Source organism: Panthera onca, chromosome B1 (assembly GCF_046562875.1).
Source record: "Panthera onca isolate mPanOnc1 chromosome B1, mPanOnc1 haplotype 2, whole genome shotgun sequence".
In the NCBI taxonomy this organism is placed as follows: domain Eukaryota; kingdom Metazoa; phylum Chordata; class Mammalia; order Carnivora; family Felidae; genus Panthera; species Panthera onca.
Genome location: NC_138342.1, coordinates 50,186,575 through 50,208,160, shown reverse-complemented (window position 1 = coordinate 50,208,160; position 21,586 = coordinate 50,186,575). Strand labels below are relative to the sequence as shown.

The following is a 21,586-nucleotide window of genomic DNA, read 5'->3' as shown; positions in this document are numbered from 1 at the left end:
TGTAGCATATAAGAAGGGGCCGCTGGTAAACAGACAAACAAAAGGAACAGTGCAATTGAGATAGTAGATTTACATGAAAAAAAGAGTCAGGAGATGAACAGGGAGTCAGGAATGCCATCCAAAGTCAAATAAAAGCAATGAACAATAGTAACAGAAACTGGAACAACAAAGACAGACTTGATAATAAGGAACAAGATATATAATTCTATACATAGAAATCCTTCGAGTTGTGTAAAAATTCATTGCTTATATTTTTCTTTGAGAAGATATCTTGATTAAACACCTGATAGAAAACATGATCTGTTCATTTCAGCTTCTCAAGTAAATACAAATGACTGAATAATGTTTCTTTCTTCACACCTGCTTCTTCAATGGGCAAAATAGACACTGGATTGGATGAATTCCCAATCGGTAGAAGTTAAACATTTTTTTCCATGTATTCTGAAGGTCTCTCTGTGGACAATGTATTTAAGATGCACAAAAGAGCCACCAAATGCTCTATGCCTGCCTATGATAGAATTTTAAGCAGTTTTCCTTATTCTCCTCTCTCCCTCTTTCATCTAGCCTTCCTTTTCTCTATATCTGCTTTGTTGCTCTTTGTGTTGGGAAAAATCATAATTGTGGAACCGAACTATTATCAAGGCTTATTTTAAATCAGTGCCTGGGAAGTAAATTAACCTCTATTCCCACACAGTAATAATGTCAGTAAATGAGAGCTTCCAGTTATGGTGCAGGAAATTAAAGCAGTGATGGCCAAAGATTGAACAGTCACAAGAGACTTACATATTATTGATTCTAAGAAAAGATAGATTCCTACTATCCAGAAAATGACATCTGTCTCAAAATAAATGACTAAAACACAAAGCAAGCAAGTCTGAGTCAGTTTAGTAACAGGAAAATTTGGAAATATCTAAAAAGAAAAAAATAAATAAAATAAAAGCAAATCAGGAACTGCAAGAGAGTAAAATGAAATTATTGAGAAGAATATTCGAATGCTATAAGGTCACAAATAATTACATATCACTCAATTTAATATCTGAGAGGGGATGTACATTAATTAAAGTATAAAATCCGATGGCCTAAGTGTAGTGACTGCTAGAGAGTTCCTTTTTAAGTTGATGAAAACGTTATAAAATTAGACGGTGGTGATGGGTGTATAACCGTGAATGTACTAAAATCTACTGAAGCATACACTTTGAAAGAGTGAATTTTATGGTATGTGGATTATATCAATAAAGGTGTTATTAAAAACAACAACAACAACAACAACAACAAACTTTTGATTTAATCCCCCCACCCCTAAAAGGTCTTTAGAGGCAAACATTTTTAATGTCTTTAATCCTAATTTGTTCTACAGTGGTCACTGGGATCTACAAAATGAACTCAGACTTGACCACAATTCATAAAGGTCAGGTTAAGAAATTATTATTGTTGCATTTAGACAAATGGCCTCATATAGCCTTCACCGTACTCTGGGCGGGGGGGGTGGGGGGAGGGGGGACAATCAACAGAAGTGAGACAGTCTTCTTTCAATCACAGTGTTCATGCCTCGGAACAGACATGTATTCCACTTTAACTATGCTCCCAGTAACACTTCTGCTTGTCTTCTCTCCTTATGAATTCTCTCTTCTGGGAAGTGAGCTGCTTTATTGCCAGCATATTCAGGCTGCTGATTGCTGGTGGCAAGTCATGAAATTTGGCTTATTAACTTCTGTACAAATTGATGTTATCTAACCTCATCTGAGCCTTCACTACTGCTTGGAAATCTTATTAATGTCTAATTGGCTCCTTAACACATTTTCCATAGTGCTCATTTCAAGGCTTTTCAAATCTCCTGTCCTCTCCAAATGACCTCACCTATTCACTCAGCCGAAGTCAGGTTCTTCTGCTTGATGGAAAAGTTCTTCCACTTCGAAATTTACCTTACCTTTTCTTTCCTTTATACTCATCTCAGAAGAGAGGGGTCATTTTACTCTTCCCAAAACATCCTAGTTCAGTGGAAATAAATCTGACCTGTTTTATCACACACATCTGCCACTAACTAGCTCTAGCATCATGGGCCTGGCAATTAATTATCTGATCTTTGATTTTTTTTCATCTGTAAAATTAATGTCTTGGACCACGTGAATTCCAATGCCACTTTCATTATTAAATAAGGTTTTCCTAGTCTTATGTACAATCTTATGCCTTTCTATCCCCCAGGACCTTTCCTTTTCATTCAGCCTCTCTCTATATTAAATACAAATGAAGCATAAGATATTTTCTCTCTGTTAGTCTCCTCCTATCAACTTGATTCTTCCCACCCTAGACATTCTTCGGACATTATTTTTAAAAATTCTTCTTCACTACTGTTATCATGAGTTAATCCTTTCATTATTTCTCAAACTTTTTCAGGGTGCAGGTAATACTTGAAAACTCTACTTTCTTGCTATTGACTTCTCTCTTTGAATCTTACAATTTGGTTTCTGCTTCCAGCGCTAGCAAAATAATTGTTGCAAAGGACAAATCATTTTTCCTCAGTGCTTATCCTACTTGAATTATCTTTGATATAGAACACTACAGATGGTGTTCTGAAACACCATCCTGAAACTGCCTTCTCATTTTCCTCATGATTCTCTTTCAAGGCTCTGGTCACCTCTCGCCTTTCTCTATTTTTATTTTCCCGCCTCAATCTATGTCCTAAATGTGGGTATTCATCAGAGATCTATCTTGGTCTTCTTTCTAATGTTTTTCTATTAAAACTTTCATTCATGCTCAGGGCTCCAACTGTTATATGGATGTGGATTACAAAAATATTTTTCACTGAATTCCTTTCCAGTATGTTGGACATCTCTACATGTATGTCTCACCAATTTGAACGTATACTGAAACCAAAATTCATCTCTATGACCCATTACTCACCTAGGGAAAAAAAAAGGGAAAAATACAAGCTGCCCCTGTTCCTATTGTCTCTTTTTCTGTTAATGATATACATTTATTTCCAGTAACTAGAGCTGACAGGTAAGGAAGAACAGAAGCCATTAATATCAGGGACTACACTGTCCTCTGAATACACAGTTTCTGACATAGCTAGTTATACATTTGACAAATGTCTCAATGCTCTGAAAGATATTAAAACAATCATCTTCTTATAATTACTCAAGGGTATGATGTAGTTGTGGGACAATTAAGTTCTTTTCTAACAGAATCATACTGAATCTCAAGGTTTTTCCTCTTTCTACCTCATAACAAAAGTATACTCATGAATTGAATTACCCCCATTTGCTTCTCCAGTTCAAACATCTATTGCTATGAGGTGACATAAAGACCTTAGCTTCCAAGAAAATACAAGGCATTTATTTGAACTAGATTTCAAAAGAGAAAAGAAAAAGAAAAAGGAAAGAAAACATAAACTCACACTTTATCTGTTCCATAACTTCTGTAGTCTACCGCCGCGGACACAGCCACTATGAGCGCAGGCATCCCATAGCCAACCAGGTAAAAGTATTTCCTCCGTGAATGCTCACTCTCAAAAACCTCCACCAGCATGATATAGAGTTGCACTCCCTCCAGGAACATCCAGGTGAAGGCCGCCAAGAAGAAGAAATGTAGTAGGGCAGCAAAAACTGCACAGGCAATCTAGGAAAGAGAACAAATGATTTGAATCACAACCAAACGAAATATCATCAACTACCATAACATCAAAATAAATATTTATCAGGGCGCCCGGGTGGCTCAGTCAGTTAAACATCTGGTTCTTGATTTCGGCTCAGGTCATGATCTCATGGTTTGTGAGTTCGAGCTCCGCATCGGGCTCTGTGCTGATGGCATGGAGCCTGCTTGGGATCCTGTTTCCCTCTCTCTCTCTCTCAAAGTGAATAAAAATAAACTTAAAAAAATTTTATCAAGACTGCAGTAATACAATAGGTCTGCCAAAAAATAACCTAAATAAGATTCTTAAATTTCAGATATTAAAACCTAATTAAGTATAACCTACCTTTCAAAACTATATCTAACATTCTGCTAATAATGTCTTACAGATGACAGCATAGTATTATAAGGAAAAATAATAAAATTTAGGAAAAAGTTCTAATAAGAGCCTAGTTATTGATAATTATTTCTGAGATTAACGTTTTAAAAATACAACTATGAATTATTTTTCTTGGCCTTAATCATGGGTGTTCTAACATATTAAATTCTTCAATTGTAAATGAAAGAGAAACATTAAAACCAAGGAGAATAAAAGCTCGTAAAATTCAAAACGAGGGGCGCCTGGATGGCTCAGTTGGTTGAGCATCTGACTCAGTCTCAGCTCAGGTCACGATCTCCTAGTTCCTAGGTTGCAACCCTGCAGCGGGCTCTGTGCTGATGGCATGGGGCCTGCTTGGGATTCTCTCTCTCCCTCTCTCTCTGCTCCTCCCCTGCTCATGCTTGCTGTCTCTCTCAAAATAAATAACGATTAAAAAATAAAAATAAAATAATTTATAGTATTTTGTGATGGGATCACCAATTCATTATTATTATTTGCTTGTTTATTTCTTCCCTGCTTGATTTCAGAAAGGATTTAAGGTGGCATTGGGAAGTTCATACTAAAAAGTATAAAAATAGGTTTAAAATAAAATAAAATAGAAGGCTCCAGAGTACTTTCTTTTCCTCTATTTCTTTCTTTCTTTCTTTTTTTCTTTCTTTCTTTTTCTTTCTTTCTTTCTTTTTGTTATTGTAAAAAATGTTGGCCTAGAAGACAGCCAGCCCCTACCTTGGCATATTCTCTAAGGCACTACGAGTTTCAGCTGACCATATATTAGTTTTCTTATGTGAGTTCTGGAATTCTCACTCCTTGGGGAAGCAGCAGTCTTTATTTTTAATTTAAGAAATTCTAGTTAAAAATCTATAGCTCCTACTAGAAAAAGGCAACAAATTTATAGAAATCATCAGATTATTACAGATTCAATGATAAGTATGATCCTTGAGACAGAGACAAAGGCCAAGTCAGTTTCACCAAGTAAGAGAGATGGCGATGAGGATGTCTCACGTCACCAGGCTAGAGGCAAAGCCGAGCCTACTCACCGTAGAAAAGGCAGGAAGAGGACACTTATCCAGCAACAAGAAGAAAGACAAGTTGGGCTAAGATGCACTCTACTCAACTTTTTCATATCAATCTTTGTTCTCTAGGCTACTTGTCAGAAGTTAGTTTGTGCGGCACACAACGTGTGGTGAAGTTTGTCATACCACATGTACATTAGGAAACAAAAGTATGAATAAGGTTTCTAAATGAAAAGAAATCACACAGCATTCGAATTGCAGGTTAACAAGAGAATGAAATGATTTCTTCTTGGAAATAGCACAGTTTTCCATTTCCTGCTTTTTAGAGTTAGAACCTCAACAATTAATTTTTGTTATCAGAAGACTTAACTCTTTTGGGAAAGCAATGTGCACTTTGATTGCTTATTCATATGCATGCATTTATGGGAAAAGCTGTCACATTTGTGTATGATAACCAATTAAAAGTAAAATCACCATAATTGTACCCTTTACAGCCATTAATCATGAATGTGTAATCACAAACATGAATCCAACTGCATTTTTATTGTAAAGTACTCCATACTTATGGACACATACCAGAGAACAGCATTAAGGGAATGAATTATTTATTATGCCTACACATCTTCTAAAAAAATGGAAGTTTTTTTTTTCTCAATTGCAGTTTAGTCATGAAGCAAACCTGTGCTATGTGCATGAATCCTAAGTAAATAGAACGGGCCTCACAAAAAGTATAAGCAGGCATAGAGTCTGTTGAATAATTAGATACTATCTGTTATTCACGTTTTCTGTTTGGTTTCACCCAAAACAGTTGGCTGGTGCAGTTCCTTTCCCCCTTTTACTTTTTCTACTTCTTCCCTTCCTCTCTTTCATTTTCTGATGACTGAACATAGTTAGTAGTAAAGTACAAAGCTGGCATTAAAGATGTAAAAACAGAACTTGCACAAATGTGTGTCAAACAAAATTTGGGAAGAGTTTATAAATTCTAAAAATGACCTACGGTTTAAACTATTTTCCAAATAGTTCAATTAAAAAAACTCATTTTATACATGAAGTTTTTAATGTGATATAAACTGATTTTTTTTTAAGTATATGATGGGGGCACCTGGCTGGCTCAGTCAGGAAAGCATACAACTCTTATGAGGGTTGTGGGTTGGAGCCCCACACTGGGTGTAAAGATTACTAAAATAAATAAATAAATAAACTTAAAAAAAAAAGAGTATGTGATAAACTTTGAAAAATAACAATTGTATCTATCAGGAGAGATATTCTTCAATGCCCCACATGATTTTATTTAACATTCATCAATATTCTGCTCTGATAAAAACAAAATGAAACAAACACCCACACATACAAACTAATGAGGAGATACAGTTCCTTAGAATTGCAAGGTTACGAACAGAATTTCTCAAGAAATGCACATTCATACATCCCTAACATTCACTGCCTCTTTACAACAATGGGGTATGAAAAAGGGAAACTGAGTAAGATCTGAAAATTAATAATTATCTTAGACAACCAGAAGAGAGGATACTTTCAAACAAGAATATTTTGGGTATTAGAAAGCTGGAGATGGAGACATTTTTTCCTAACATCAGTGGAAGCTGCTTACTGGTTGGTCCGTTCGATTGATCCCAATCAGGAAGAGCAGTTCAGCTACAAAAAGGCTGATGCAGAGGTTCTTGTGGATGGTGTTACGGTCACTCTGGAGCCCACGGAAAAAGCAAAATGTGAAGATGCAAATCAGGAGACAAACAAGGGACAGCAAAATTCCAACCCACGTGATCACATCCAGAAGAAGGTCATGGACCGCATCACTGTGCTGGAAATACAACAGAAAAGCCATAAGTTGCACTTAGCATAACAGATTGTGAAGTCTTACGAGGGCCTGGATTCATAAAGCATGATTATCATAATGCGCTAAATATCCTATGCACACACAATGAATAAGATAACTTATTGTTCAGGTTTTCTAGTCCACAGGTAAAAGATTTTATATTTTCTGAGGTTTAAATCAGTTTGCTATTCAGGGATGTCAGTGGTGTTTGTACCTTTCTTGATTAAATATGCTTTTAGGATGCAAATGGTTGAAGCAACCTAACTTAATTCTGGCCTAAGATTTCAGGGAAAATTTTATTTTTTCAACTCATATCACTTTTTTAGGTTAATTCTTTGACAACTCCCACTAGGGAATACTCTATTTAAAAAATTAAGCTATATGCTTAAGGAAGTGGTGTCTCAACTGAAATGCTTTTTCAATCACCAAGGGATTTTTTAATAAAAAAATACAATTCCTCTGTTCTGTAGGTTCTTTATTAAAATTTCCAAGGTTGAGTTCATAAAAGTATGTATTTTTATAAAGATTCCCAGTTAATTCTGATGAACAGCCACATATGCGCACCATTTATTTAGTGGAAGATCTAAAAGAGTGAGGATATTCACTGGATTTATATTCATATTGAATGGCTTAAGGAGATCAGGAAGTTTGATCCTTGAAGGGTTTGCATGAATAGAGCCTGTTATACATAGATGGAAAATAAGCATTCATATTACTATACCCCATAGCAGCATAAAACAGATAGAGCTAAGAAAAAGAAAAAGCTCATAAAAGCTTCTGTACTAAAACTGCATTTTTTTTGGTTCTGTTAAAATAATCTTGTGAGTTCCATACCATCCATGTTCCTTGTTCTTTGTACTATCTCATTTCTGTCCTTGTTCCAAGATTCCAGATTCTATTCCTTCCCTATGGTAGACTGACTCTACCCAAAACACTTCTGTGAAGCATTAGAATATATAGTGGCCCAACACAGCAGCATGCCAAGGTATTGGAGCAGAGTTCAGAAATTGTCCATGACTGTCAATGCCTCTTTTCTTCACAGGTTTCTGGAAAAGCCGTGAAGACCTAACTTCCATAAGTAGGACTTCTTCTCAAAAACCTAACATTAGATTTTTTAAAAATGTAAGTGGCAAAGGGATCTTTATGATGCCATTTATACAAAATTTTAAAGGACAAAAAAAAAAAACCAGTGACTTCGATTTTTATGGATATGTGCATAAGCAGTGCAAGTGTAATATGAGGATGGGAAATTTTTTAGTTAAAAACAAAGAAATGCATTTCTAATTGACATCTTTTTCCACTGTGTAGATCATACACGTTGATTGTTATTTTAGGATGGAGGTTACTACATTTGGTTGTCTTCCACACTGTTAACTCACTTTCAAAATACATAAATATCCAGGTTTTCCAGGGTTACTTGTGTCTATTCAAACTTCATACTTTTAGGTTTTTTACAAACGTCATACAAAGATTATTCTGAATATGAAAATTCTTACAAGTGAGTCCCTATGCTGTAACCTAAATCATAGCTCTTCTCAGATTGCCAGATGAGACTTCACAGTTGTTATTTGATACAGAACTCTGCTAGCACACTGTCAATGAAACCGTTTTGAAATATTCCTGCATAACTCTAGGTATATTTCTCGGAAGGAGCTGAAATCATGAAAAGAAAACTACATGAAATTTTGCTTTAACTGCTTTGTTCTCCAGGGGACACTACTAACATAGTGTTGGGTCTCAGATAGCTTAAATTACTTTTACTATTTGAATGTGGAGAGTGGTTAGTGCTACCCGGTTCCCTGAACAGAGGGCTATTTGCTCTCTTTTTTGACTCAAAGGAAAGATGCTGTGTTTGAGTATCAAGCACCAATGTTCAGCACAGCAGTCTTCTATAATGGGAAAGATGGCAGGTATAATACATTCTCAAATGTATCCCAAAGACCTAAAACACTAACAAGAGAGAGAGAGAGACAGAGAGAGAGAGAGAGAGAGAGAGAGAGAGAGAGAGAAGGAAAGAAGGAAAGGAAGAAAGAAAGAAAGAAAGAAACAAAGAAAGAAAGAAAGAGAAAGAAACCAAAAAAACTCCTGCCTTTGTCTGGGTAGTTGCATTATTAGAAATGTATTTACTTTACTCAGTGCCTTCATAAGTCCATCAAAAACCCCATGCAGAGTTATTAAGAGAAGAATACCAGATGTCAAAACATCAGTAGAAAAAGTACATTACACTCAAAGACAGAACAAAAAAAGTCTAGTGATTAATTCACCTTTCAGGTATTCGTGTCTAGCTCAGAAATCATCAACACCAACCACCCTGTGCTTACTATACTGTGATAGCAGCACCCTTCAGGATACAACTCACCACTTGAATTTTATAAATAAGATGAAAGGAAAAGAACAATGGATATTAAATGCCAATAAAAGCTGTAAGTATAGCTTTCTTTATCATAGCGTACCATAACAGAACTTTCAGAAGGCCAAGCTACGAAAAAAACCACATCCCCTTCAAGAGGATGGCCAATTGAATAAAACTTAGGCATGGTGTAACAGTATGATGATGGATCAAGTATTCTTATTTCCAAGGTTTGATGTTTGTGAGCACTATATAACTCAATCACCCATAACATGTACTATACGTAACATTATGTGCCTTGAAATCTTATTAATCTTATATCTTATTAATGTTTTAACCCAACATGTAGTACTACTAGGTTTGACAAATGAAAAATCCTTAATAAATATTTGTTTTTGAATGATGATGATAATCGCACTCTGCTTAGACCAAATGCCTTAGAGCTGAATTACCTATATCAGTATAGGTTTAACATCCCTTTAATCTCCACTGAATGCTTAAAAAGGTTTCAAGTATTACATGTTAAAAACTGAGATCCTCATCATATCCTGTTTCTCCCTCCACCCTGCAAACAAACTTTTCTTCCCTCTGTTTTCCCATTTCAGTAAACAACAACAACATTCTTTGAGGTATTCTTGCCAAAAACTTATGAGTCACGTTGATTCCTCTCTTTCACATGCCACACTTTATCCACCAGGACATCTTGTGGGCTCTGCCTTCTAAAGCTGGTATATGCCCATCACTTCAACTACACCAAAGTGGTTGGAGCCATCCATTTTTTTAGTAGCCCCCTAACTGATCTCCCCACTTTGATCCTCACCCCCCTTCCCTCTATATACAACAGGGAAGAGAGATTATTTTCAAATATAATTCAGATGATATGACTCATTGAAGAAAGGCATCCAATGTCTTCTATCTCAATGACAGTAAAAACCAGTCTTTCAAAGGTCTGCAAGGCACTATAACATCAGCATCTCCATGGCACCATTTCCTATTCTCCCCTTCATTCAGTTAATTCCACTGAGTTGTCCTGCTCCATTCTTTGAATATGTCAAAGACATTCCAGGCTCAGAATCTTTGCATTTGCTGTTCCCTTCGCCTGGAATGCTCTTCCAAAAGGCAGCTGCATGGCTTACTTGATACCCTCTTTCAGTCCCTCTTTCAAATGGTACCTTCTCATAGTTTTTCTGAGTCACCATATCTGAAATTGCAACCACATTTTCCCCATTCTGACTCTTTCTCTATTACTTTTCCTGCATTATTTTTCTCATCAGCACTTATCTACAGTATATATTTTGTTAATATTGCTTGTCTACTGTCTGTGTCTCCCTCTAGAAATTATACTCCAAGAGAATAAATTGTTTTATCTTTCTAATCACAATTGTATCCACAGGTATAACACAAAATTATATACCATAGAGTGGATGCACAATATGTTGACTGAATGACTCTCTAATTATCCCCATCTTCTAGAATGGATTTAAATTATAAACTAAAATTTGTATCATGCTGTCCATTGCACAATCTTTGGAACTCTTTGGTTTTTAAATCACACACTCTAAAATCTTAACTAAAAGGTAAAGAAAATAAGAGCTGAAGAATGAGAAGGATGTTACACCATAATATTTTAAGATATGTTGAAACGTCAAGGTGTTACATTAATTATGACAATTGAGGCCAAACTATGCAGCGAAGCAAGAAGACTTCAGAAATAAGTCTTAGGGTCTAAAGGCATGGATTTAACCCTGCCACTCTAACTTCACAATTGTTACCTTGAACAAACTACTTAACCTTTTGAGTATCAAAAGCCCCATACACATAGAGATAAAATGACTGAGGCTTCAGTGTCTTGTGATAAGTAATTAAGATAATATATATGAAAGCAAGAAAGTCAATGTTTCTTATTTCCTTTTTTAAATTTTTTTTAATGTTTATTTATTTTTGAGAGAGAGAGACAGAGAGTGAGCCAGGGAGGGGCAGAGAGAAAGGGAGACACAGAATCCAAAGCAGGCTCCAGGCTCCCAGCCATCAGCACAGAGCCTGATGTGGGGCTTGAACTCACAAACCGTGAGATCATGACCTGAGCTGAAGTAGGACGCCTAACCGACTGAGCCACCCAAGTGCCCCTCTTATTTCCTTTTTTAATTTGAAAATAGTCTGGATTATTTTCTTGTTTGACAGCAGCCTTCATTTAAATAATCAAAAGTCTGTATGAATGATAAGTGTTGGATCAGAAAAATAATAACTGTGACAAGAATAAATGTTAATGTTATTTTAACTAACATTAAACATTGGACACAAAACATTATTCCAACCAACTGATGAATTACCTAAGTTCACTTTGTAACATTGCCAGTTTATTTTATGTTAATTATATTTGTGCTATTGATGAATTAAGGTCACAAAGTGCCTGCATTATCTGAAGGAGGCAGATTTTAACTTTAGAATCTGAATTCTACATACACTATTGCACAAATGTGTTTATAACTTTTATATAATATAACACAAAGGTGCTCAATTTCACCTTTATATTCTTCTTTAACCTATAACAAAAAGACAAAGTAGCAACGGAAGATATATACCTAATCCCCACCCCCCCAACCCAGAGTCTGACCATACATAGATTACTATAATCTGTTGGGAAGAATTCTTGAAAAACTCACAAAAAATTTTTTTAAGACAAAAAATCCAAAGATTCAAGGAGATTAACTTCTTAAGAGAAGATGGAGAGGTGTGAAAGGAAATCTTCAAGCAGAATGACAGAATGATTCCCAGAATGATATTCCAGAAAGAAGATACTTTTGGAAAATGAAATGATTCTATACTCTCTAGAAAGAAATTTTTATTAAAACAATATTTGTTTTTCAGGTTTTCTATGACATTTCTATTTATATTTGAAATGCCAAATATTTTGTCAAATCTACACAAAGTGTGTGATTTTCTGTTTTCTGTTTGTCTCAGTGAATTTGCTTTGCCTATCACCATGGAGAGCTTACAGAGTAACACAAATGTCACAAAAGGGTGAGTGTCACATTTGGGGGAAAAAATGCCCTAAACAATGATGTTTTGTGGAAGACACTCTGTCAATGTAAAATACTCAAAGATACAAACAGGTACATTTAATGAAACTAAATCCAAATCTATGGAAAAGGAAAACGTGACTTTCGTCTCATGATTTTAAAATAATTAATCTGAGTACACTAAGACCTTTGGTGGAAGTCTTGATGTTTCTAACTTTATTGTCCAAAAGGCAAGTCAACAAACAAGATGGAGAAATAGATTGTGAAATGTTTTTCATTTTAACTGCATAAGTGTTTCCAGATGGGACATGAACTATGTGAATTAATTTGTAAACCCTCCGGATGGTTTTTCTTTTATCATAATTTTAGAAAGTTATATTTTCTAGACACTACTTAAACAATCACTCCATATAATTATTAATTCTGGGCCAGTAATTATCAAGAACCTGTTTAACTTTCTGCATAATAATGTATCATTTAAATGTTCAGTCAGATTTGTTAAAGCATAATAATATGATTTTTTAAATTGCCTCTTAAACATTACCTCTTTCTGAAATATTTGGAACATAACTAAAATAAATTTTCTTTCTTTCTTTTTTGCAAAAATATGAGCACTTGCTTTGTTATTAATGTATCACAAAAGCATAAGGCCAGTAAGGTTACAGAAGACTATTTTCTGATGAATGTTGTGTAAACTGTGTAAATCAGTTCCTAGCATTGCTCTAACTCTTGGGAGACAGGTCATCAGACACAGTTCACTCTGCAAATACTTGCAAAAATAAAGGGTTCAATGCACTCAGGAAATTAGGATTTCCTTGTGGAAGAAGATGAAGGTCAAAGTTGAGTAAGACAGTGAGACGAACAACATAACCGCATTTAATATTTTCACAGTAAATTAACCAAAAAATCAGCAAAATTTTTCAGATTTGTATTACATTGAAAAAAAAAAACAATCTAAATATTTTCAGGCGTTTATTGCTAAGAGAGAAATACTGGCACCTAAGAGCACACAAAAACATACATAACCAACTGTCCTTTGGATTCAACAGAACTTATTCAGCAAATCTTGGTTTCAAAAGTGTAGCATAGCAGCCTCAAAGTTATTTGACATTTTCTTGCTTTGAATTAAAAAAAAATAATTCACCACATTTGGTGAGCCAAATTTACAACCACCATAAAGTAAGGAAACGGAAAAGAAGATAGTAGAAAATGTAGGAACTAAGTAAGTATCTTACCGGCGCTGCGTTAAACACAGTAGTAGGTTAAAAAGGGTAGATTAAAGTTGATGAACCAATAATAGATTAGTGATCAGTTAGAACTTTTCAAAGGCAATGAAATGACTGAGCAGTAAATAAGAAAGAAGATTTTATAAGTATCTGGGATGAGGGTAGGGAATGAAGCTAGGCAGACAGAAAATTCCATCCTTAGTGTTTCTAAGTAAAGTAAGGTGATGATGATGATGATAGCCAAAACATAACTTTTAAAATGTCATACTGTGTTCGAAGTGCTTATTTGTTTTATTAGGATATGCAATCACATAAAACATTATGATGTGATATTATTATTATCTCCAAGTTATAGATGAAGGAACTGAAGCACAAAGAACAAGTAATTTACTCCAGATGATTCACCTAGTATGCAACAGAGAAAGGATTAGTGGTAGGGTAAGTAACTGTCGAGGTTTGCTCAGGACTATCCTAGCTTTATGTTTTCGAATGCTGGGAAAGATCCTTCATGAAAGGATCTCAGCCTTTAGAGATGCTTCAGAAGTTTGGGAGGAAATTATAAAATCTGTATGATAGTCTGGCTGAACACAGGCTGGAAGCTATACTATCTGCAGTGTCAAATTCATGTAGCATTGATTACCCATTTTCTTTAGCGACTCCTGCTGTTTTTCACCCTGACTCTTGATGTTGGCATCCGTTATTTGCACTTCCCAGTATCGGATCATCCAATGTTGCATCCCTCTGAGTGATAACAGTTTCACTGCTTGTGATCATGTCTTCCTCTTTGACTTTGGATTGATTTTGGTATGTATCCATTTGTATGTATCCATTGCTTTGTATGGATTGATTTGTATGGTGCTTTGTGCTACTTCAAGTCTTAACACTGTAAATATTGTGACCATGTTTCTAACAATTCATTACTGAAACTGAGAATGACAATAATATAATAAGATGACAATACTAAAACAGGCCAAACAACTGTGCTATTTTAAAGACACATGGAGGGGGCGCCTGGGTGGCTCGGTCGGTTAAGCGTCCAACTTCGGCTCAGGTCATGATCTCACGGTCCGTGAGTTCAAGCCCCGCGTCGGGCTCTGTGCTGACAGCTCAGAGCCTGGAGCCTGTTTCCGATTCTGTGTCTCCCTCTCTCTCTGCCCCTCCCCTGTTCATGCTCTGTCTCTGTCTGTCTCAAAAATAAATAAACGTTAAAAAAAAATAAAGACACATGGAAGAATTCATGAAACCATATTGGAGAAGTAAGCAAAGTAGAGCATTTCGTACAACATGCAGAAATAAATTTGGGACCACACATGAGAAAGAAGGTTGTATGAATGTGGATATGGAGGTTGAATCTCACAAGTTTAGGATGAGGCAGGAAAGTTTTTATAAAACCAAAAGTTTTTTTTTAATCTCCCCCCAAAAAAGACACGAATGCTCAGTTGAAATGAACACTCATTGAATGCATTGGAGTATACCATAAGAATAAACATTCATTACTGTTTGTTCCCATTATTGTTTTGTTCCTGACTTGGAGATTGCACATTGCAGTGCTGTGAGAAAACAAAAGGGGAAATTTGGATAGCCAATGTTTTGTCCCTTCATAGTGTAGAGCTGATTCTGTCAGATCTTAACCAATGACCATACTTTCTCTAGTATATCAGGTGACATATTGAATCATGGCAACAAAACATGTTTCCCCTAGCTCTTAGGTATTTTGATTTGAAACATGGGGTTTGAACTTTCTTTTTTTTTAATGTTTATTTTTGAGAGAGAGAGAGAGAGAGAGAACCTGTGTGAGAGGGGAGGGGCAGAGAGAAAAGAAGAGAGAAAAGTCCAAGAAGGCTCTGTGCTGACAAGCACAATGCAGGGCTTGAACTCCCTAATTGTGAGATCATGACCTGAGCCCAAATCAAGAGCGGGACACTTAACTGACTGAGCCACCCAGGTGTCCCAAAACATGGAGTTTGAAATCATTTTCTTGATTTCTATAAAAGTTTTAATGGAACTTCAGAAGACATAAAACAAAAGATTGTTGACACGTTGTCCAGGCACAAAATAGACTTTGCGCATCTATGTGCATATTCAATAGACAGTGCAAATGTAAATTTTGGAAAAGTCAATCCAGCCTATAAACTTCTTACCTACTAAATGTCCTGTATACCTTGTACACAAGGTAGCTATAAGGAGATGTGGTTTGCTTACTATGATAATGAAGTTTCATAATGAAACTTTTTGGTCATTTTTCAGTTCCCTCAAAATGGGCAGAGGTGTTTTTTTTTTTCCTTTTCTTCTTTTTTTTTAAATTTTCTAGAAAGGGAAGGAGACAATCTCCTAAGACATGTACCTACAAGATGGATATCATTGCTGCTGGCCATAGAGAAGACGTGAGAATATTGGCCTTCTATAAAATCATATTTTCAAAGTGTGGGACAAGAAGAATGTCTTTCCCTAATTTCCCTAATGACATTCCCTAAGAATGTCTTATATGACAGATAAGAATGAAGAAAAAGATTATAATAAAACAAATTTTTATGACGTTTCTCCAAAGCTACTGAACTCTGAAAAAGCTATAAGGAACCGAGAAAAAGATGGACTGACTCCATTTGAGTTGCATGAATTTCTGTGTAGGTTAGGACAAAACCCCATACAGAGAAAACATTATTGGGGATTTAAGATTTTCCAAAAAAAAAAAAAAAAAAAGTCACTAGAAAGGGCAATCAAGTTAAACAGGACTTTCTCATTCCTTTATTAAAACCTTTATTATTATTTGGAAACCAATCTTGATTTCATAAAGTAAAGTCACCTCACTGCTTTAAAACCATTATCCTTGATAGTGTTTTACATTATTTAACAACCAGTGTGCTTGGAAGTGTTTAAAAATGATGAATATTTTGGACACGGAGATGAATTCACAGATGCAAAAGAACTGATTGACAAACAGCTGGTCTACCAAAAGAAGCTTCTAGATACAAAGTGGAAGGACATATTTAGAGAGATGAGAACTAATTCCTACAAATCTAAAAACCTATTAGGTAAAGATATTAAATAAAATCCTTTGTATTCTATGCTCAATATTTTTCTTGAAGGTTTTATTTTTAAGTAATCTCTACACCCAATGTGGGCTTGAACTCATAACCCCAAGATCAAGAGTTGTATGCTCTACCAACTCAGTCAGGCACCCCTAGGCTCAACATTTCTGTTGAGAAGATATTTAGTTTGATGTCATCACATTGGATAAAACATAATACTAGGAATCTATGTAATATGGGCTTGGTAAGAGCAGAACCATAGGTCAAAGTGAATTTTACTTCTGACTTTATTCAATTTTAATTCTCAAAAAAAAAAAAAAGACAGAAAAAGAAAGAAACATGTCAGAGCTATTTCTATTAAATATGAGTAATCTCGGGGCGCCTGGGTGGCGCAGTCGGTTAAGCGTCCGACTTCAGCCAGGTCACGATCTCACGGTCCGTGAGTTCGAGCCCCGCGTCAGGCTCTGGGCTGATGGCTCAGAGCCTGGAGCCTGTTTCCGATTCTGTGTCTCCCTCTCTCTCTGTCCCTCCCCCGTTCATGCTCTGTCTCTCTCTGTCCCAAAAATAAATAAACGTTGAAAAAAAAAAAAAATTTTTAAATATGAGTAATCTCTCTCTCTCTCTCAAAAATAAATATAATTTTTTTAAGGGAGTGCCTGGGTGACTCAGACGGTTAACATCGACTTCAGTTCAGGTCATGATCTCACAGTTTGTGGTTCTGAGCCCCGCGTCAGGCTCTGTGCTGTGTCTCCTCCTCTCTCTGCCCATCCCCACTCACACTCTGTATGTGTGTGTCTCTCTCTCAAAAATAAACATAAAAAAATTTAAAAAATATGAGTCATATCTGTTTAATTATGTACTAACTTTTTGAAGTCTCACACTTACATATCTTAAAAATACACAATAACATAGTCCCAAAATTCAAATATCCAATAAAATTCACAATATCAGAGGACAGAAAGACACATATAAAAATGTTTTATGGTTTTTCACACTTATTAGCCCTACTATTAATTAGTGTTAAAAACTATTAATGTCATTATTCAGTAGCAATAACACAGATGTACATAATTACTCATTAAATATTAAGTATATTTTTGATCTGGTAGTGCTGTTTCCCAACAAGCTCTCCAAAAAGTTGCTCACTCTAACTGGTGGCCAACTACTCCATGCTCTTAACAACTTCACCAACAGTGGAGAGAACCACAGATCCTCTCCCATATTCCTTTTCTGACCAATTTTACTAAGTTCCTTAGAAATGGACAGGGCCAGGCTTTCAAAGGTAAAAACTTCCTTAAAATATCCTTTGAATGCAATGATTAAATCTAACAGTTTTATTAACACGGTTTGCCAGTGATTATTCAGCAAATTTCCTAATTCTCATACAAAATGGGTAATCTCTACTAAGATTGTTTCCATTAACACACACACACACACACACACACACACACACACACACACAATTTTTGAAACTACATCTTAAAGGGGTTAGATGATATGGAATATCATAGAGGAGCTGAAGTACAATGAAAGGAAACAATGGAATAGCCAGACTTGAATTATGCAGATATGTTCATTGTTATATATGTATCATTCTTCTCATCCAGTAATTTCCTTCTGCATGTAAGCAAAGATAAATTCACCACAATAAGAAAGAAAAGTTTTAAAATAGAAACAAATCAACTTAGGTTTAAAAGAGAAAGTAATTTTGCATAACTAGATTATGAAAACCATACAGATAGAAACTACACCAAACCCTAAATATATACTAAAATTTTGGTAGATTCATGCTAAGAATATTCCTTGTATGCCTGCTATACTTCAGGTACTAAATAAAACAGAATGTAGATATAAACACTCAGATACACACACACGTGCACACCTCTTATTTTTACACCATTATTCCATTTTCATTTGATTTTCTTAACTAAAGCAATTTCAGGAGAAAGAAAAACGGGATAGTAACTAGGCTTTCTTTTTTCCACTCTCATGAATAAATTTATTGCATTTTAAACAGAATAGGGGTCTTCCAGATAATAACCCTGGGGACAATTACCACACAGGCCTATGACAATAACTTAAGCTAACATTAAATTTTACAAAATTAACATCTTAAAAGTTCTATGAACTGGTAGTTAAATCAGTAAGCAAGCGACCATAGAAAACCTTTAAATAGTAATGCTTACACTATAAGGATACATGTAGTAAACTGGCAATTCTTTGAATTGTCTATAACAAGTTAGGAAAAGTGGTTCAGTTCAGCCACATCTTTGTTCAAATGCTTTTCAAATCTCATTTATACAAGTAGACCTAGTTGCCTACCTTAGAAAGCTATATAAATAACTATTCTGGAAAGCCTAGCCTAATTCCTCTGGAGTCCAATAGTTCTCTAGCTTTATCACTTTATTTACTACACACAATGGAATGAAATAGGCTAGGCAAAAAGAAGAACAATCGCTGAATAGTCTCAATGTTAGAAAAGAAAGTAAAATTTTGTGATCTGGAACAAATAGAATACAGTTAGTAAACACATCAACTAGTTCTAACGAAGAACAGTATAAGCAATTGAGGATATTTTTAGGACATTAGAATGGAGAAGGTTTTTATGCTTAGTTTATTTGCTTGGTTGGTTGATTATACCTCCTTAAGCATGGGAAAATTGTGTAAGTAAAGTCATTATATTTAAAATAATTTAAAAAATAATCTTTCAGTTAGTCAGTGCCAAAAATTGTTGCATGAATGAAGAAGAGACACAATCAATAAAAAAGATTATGTGTTGATTGTATTAGTATTGATTTATAATTTCACTTAAAATGGAATTTGGGAGTGCTGATAGTGCAGGAATTGACAATGTCCGTCTAACCAACACTTTGAAGGGCTGGAAAGTTATATGCAGTTATGATAATATCTTGCTGGAGATCTAGTATTAGCTATTTCGTTGTAAAAAAAGAATCTGTCACTTCAAAAATTGATGCAAAGCACTGGCCTACACTCTTCTCTTTTTTAGGGAAAACTTAGCTGTGTAGGGTTATATAAAAATCATTATAATTTATTAGAAATAAAACTAAATATTCAGGTCTTGACAGCTAGGTATTCCCAGGCTCAAGAGCTCAAGGGTTTGGAGGTCAGGCAAGCATATAGTGAATTAAAAAATATTTTAAGTGGGGCATCTGGGTGTCTCAGTTGGCTAAGCGTCTGACTTTGGCACAGGTCATGGCCTCACAGTTCATGAGTTCAACCCCACATCAGACTCTCTGCTAGCTCTCTGCTGGCCCTCTGGCTGTCAGCATGGAGCCCACTTCGGATCCTCTGTCCCCCTCTCTCTCTGCCCTTCCCCTGCTGGTTCTCTCTCTCTCAATAAATAAATAAACTTAAAAAAAATTTCAGTAAAGTTTATAATTCTCAACATGATTTTAATATTTTTTTATTCAATCCCTAAAATAATCCTGAGATAATGTTAGAAAAAGTTACTAGTCTTATGTAACTGATTTAATAGTAGGAACGGGAAGTTCAAATGATTTGCCTGAGAACAAGAAGCAATTTCCTTTGAACGGGAATCATGACTCTAAGTCTCCTGATTTTTAATTCTCGTTCTAAGTTCTCTTCAGATTATAAAGTGGGCAAATGAATTATGATGATAATACCTATTGTGGTATTGTGAGCTAAATGAAACAATGTATGTAGACATTAGAGACATGATATTCATCCCTATTATTATAGGATATGGTGCCCTTTCTGAGAGGGGAAGTCCTCACCCAATCTCCAGCTTTGGAATCTCCATAAACTTGATTACTTATCTTTTTTTTATGTTTATTTATTTATCTTTGCCGGGGGGGGGGGGGGGGAAGGGGCAGAGAGAGAGAGACACAGAATGTGAGGCAGGCTCCAGGCTCTGAACTGTCAACACAGAGCCCAATGTGGGGCTTGAACACATGAACTGTGAGACCATGTGGGACACTTAACAAACTGAGCCACCCGGGCACACCTTGATTACTTATTTCTTATAAAATATTTCTCACTAGAACTGCAGATGAATCTCCAGTTCCTATTCTCAGTCAAGCTTATTTACTGAAGATGATAAAGAACCTAAAAATTGTAAGTATGAGGATCCACTCTGGGTATGAGAAGACCACAGGTCTCTTTCTACTTAAAAATTCCACTACAACCCAGAACTAAAACAGAGAGAGTGTTATTAGTACTCTTAAAAATACAAATTTTACTGAAAAAATATACTTTAAAACCACAAAAACCTAGGCTCATTTCATGCTACTTCAACCCTGTCTCTCTCATTTTGCTTAAACAGTTATGTGCCTTCATCTAGAACATATTCCTTGACACTTCAAGGACAAGTTAAAGCTTGTTCTTATGTGTTTCCATAGCATCCTATACCACAATGATAAGACACTTCTCACGAAATTCTGATTTTAGTGATTACTTATCTGTATTACTAATTAGACCATAAGCTTTGCCTCTCACAAAGACAATCATCAACCACTTGAGAAACAAATAAAGGGTACAGGAAACACATTACAATTTTTAAAATGAGATTAATAAAATCAAGGTTTCAAATATATTTCAACAGACTCCTCTTAGTTACAAAAAGTTCAATGTCCTATTCAATGTTCTAATAAGGGGCCTCTTGATGCAAGAGGAAGGATATATAGCATTGCCCACAGGGTTTTCTTGCCAAAAATGTTTAACCCAAATCTAATTATGAGAAAATAATCAGAAAGATTGAAATTGTGGAACATCCTACAGGACAAATGGCCTGGATTCTATGAAATGTTCTTTTCCTGAAAGAAAAAAACAGGTAGGAAAGCTTCTACATTAAATAAGGTTAAATAGATGTGGCAATTAAAGGCAAAGTGTGATTCTTAATTGGGACCTACATGGAAAATCAAAGACTATAAAGGACATTATTAGAAGTATTGGAAAAAATTGTAATGGCTTCTGTACTAGAGGGTAGTACTTTATCAATGTTGAATTTCCTGTGTGCATTCATGGAACAGACGAAATGTCTGTGTTCTTAAAACATGTATGCTGGAAGACTTAGGAATTAAGTATTATAAGGTCAGTAATTTACTTTTGAAAAATCAAACAATACT

At 35.4% G+C, this 21,586-nt stretch overlaps 1 protein-coding gene across 23 annotated transcripts in view; it reads right to left on the bottom strand.

Moving 5' to 3' along the window:
• The window catches only part of ADGRL3 (adhesion G protein-coupled receptor L3), an 824,470-nt gene that overhangs the window by 87,109 nt on the left and 715,775 nt on the right, over nucleotides 1-21,586 (bottom strand). For all 23 annotated transcript variants that reach the window (XM_078446071.2, XM_078446073.2, XM_078446079.2 and 20 more), the window contains 2 exons: nucleotides 6,632-6,841; nucleotides 3,398-3,618 (listed from right to left, as the gene is read on the bottom strand). In XM_078446071.2, coding sequence (XP_078302197.1) covers nucleotides 3,398-3,618; nucleotides 6,632-6,841 — 431 coding nt within the window. The remainder of the gene's footprint in view (nucleotides 1-3,397; nucleotides 3,619-6,631; nucleotides 6,842-21,586) is intronic.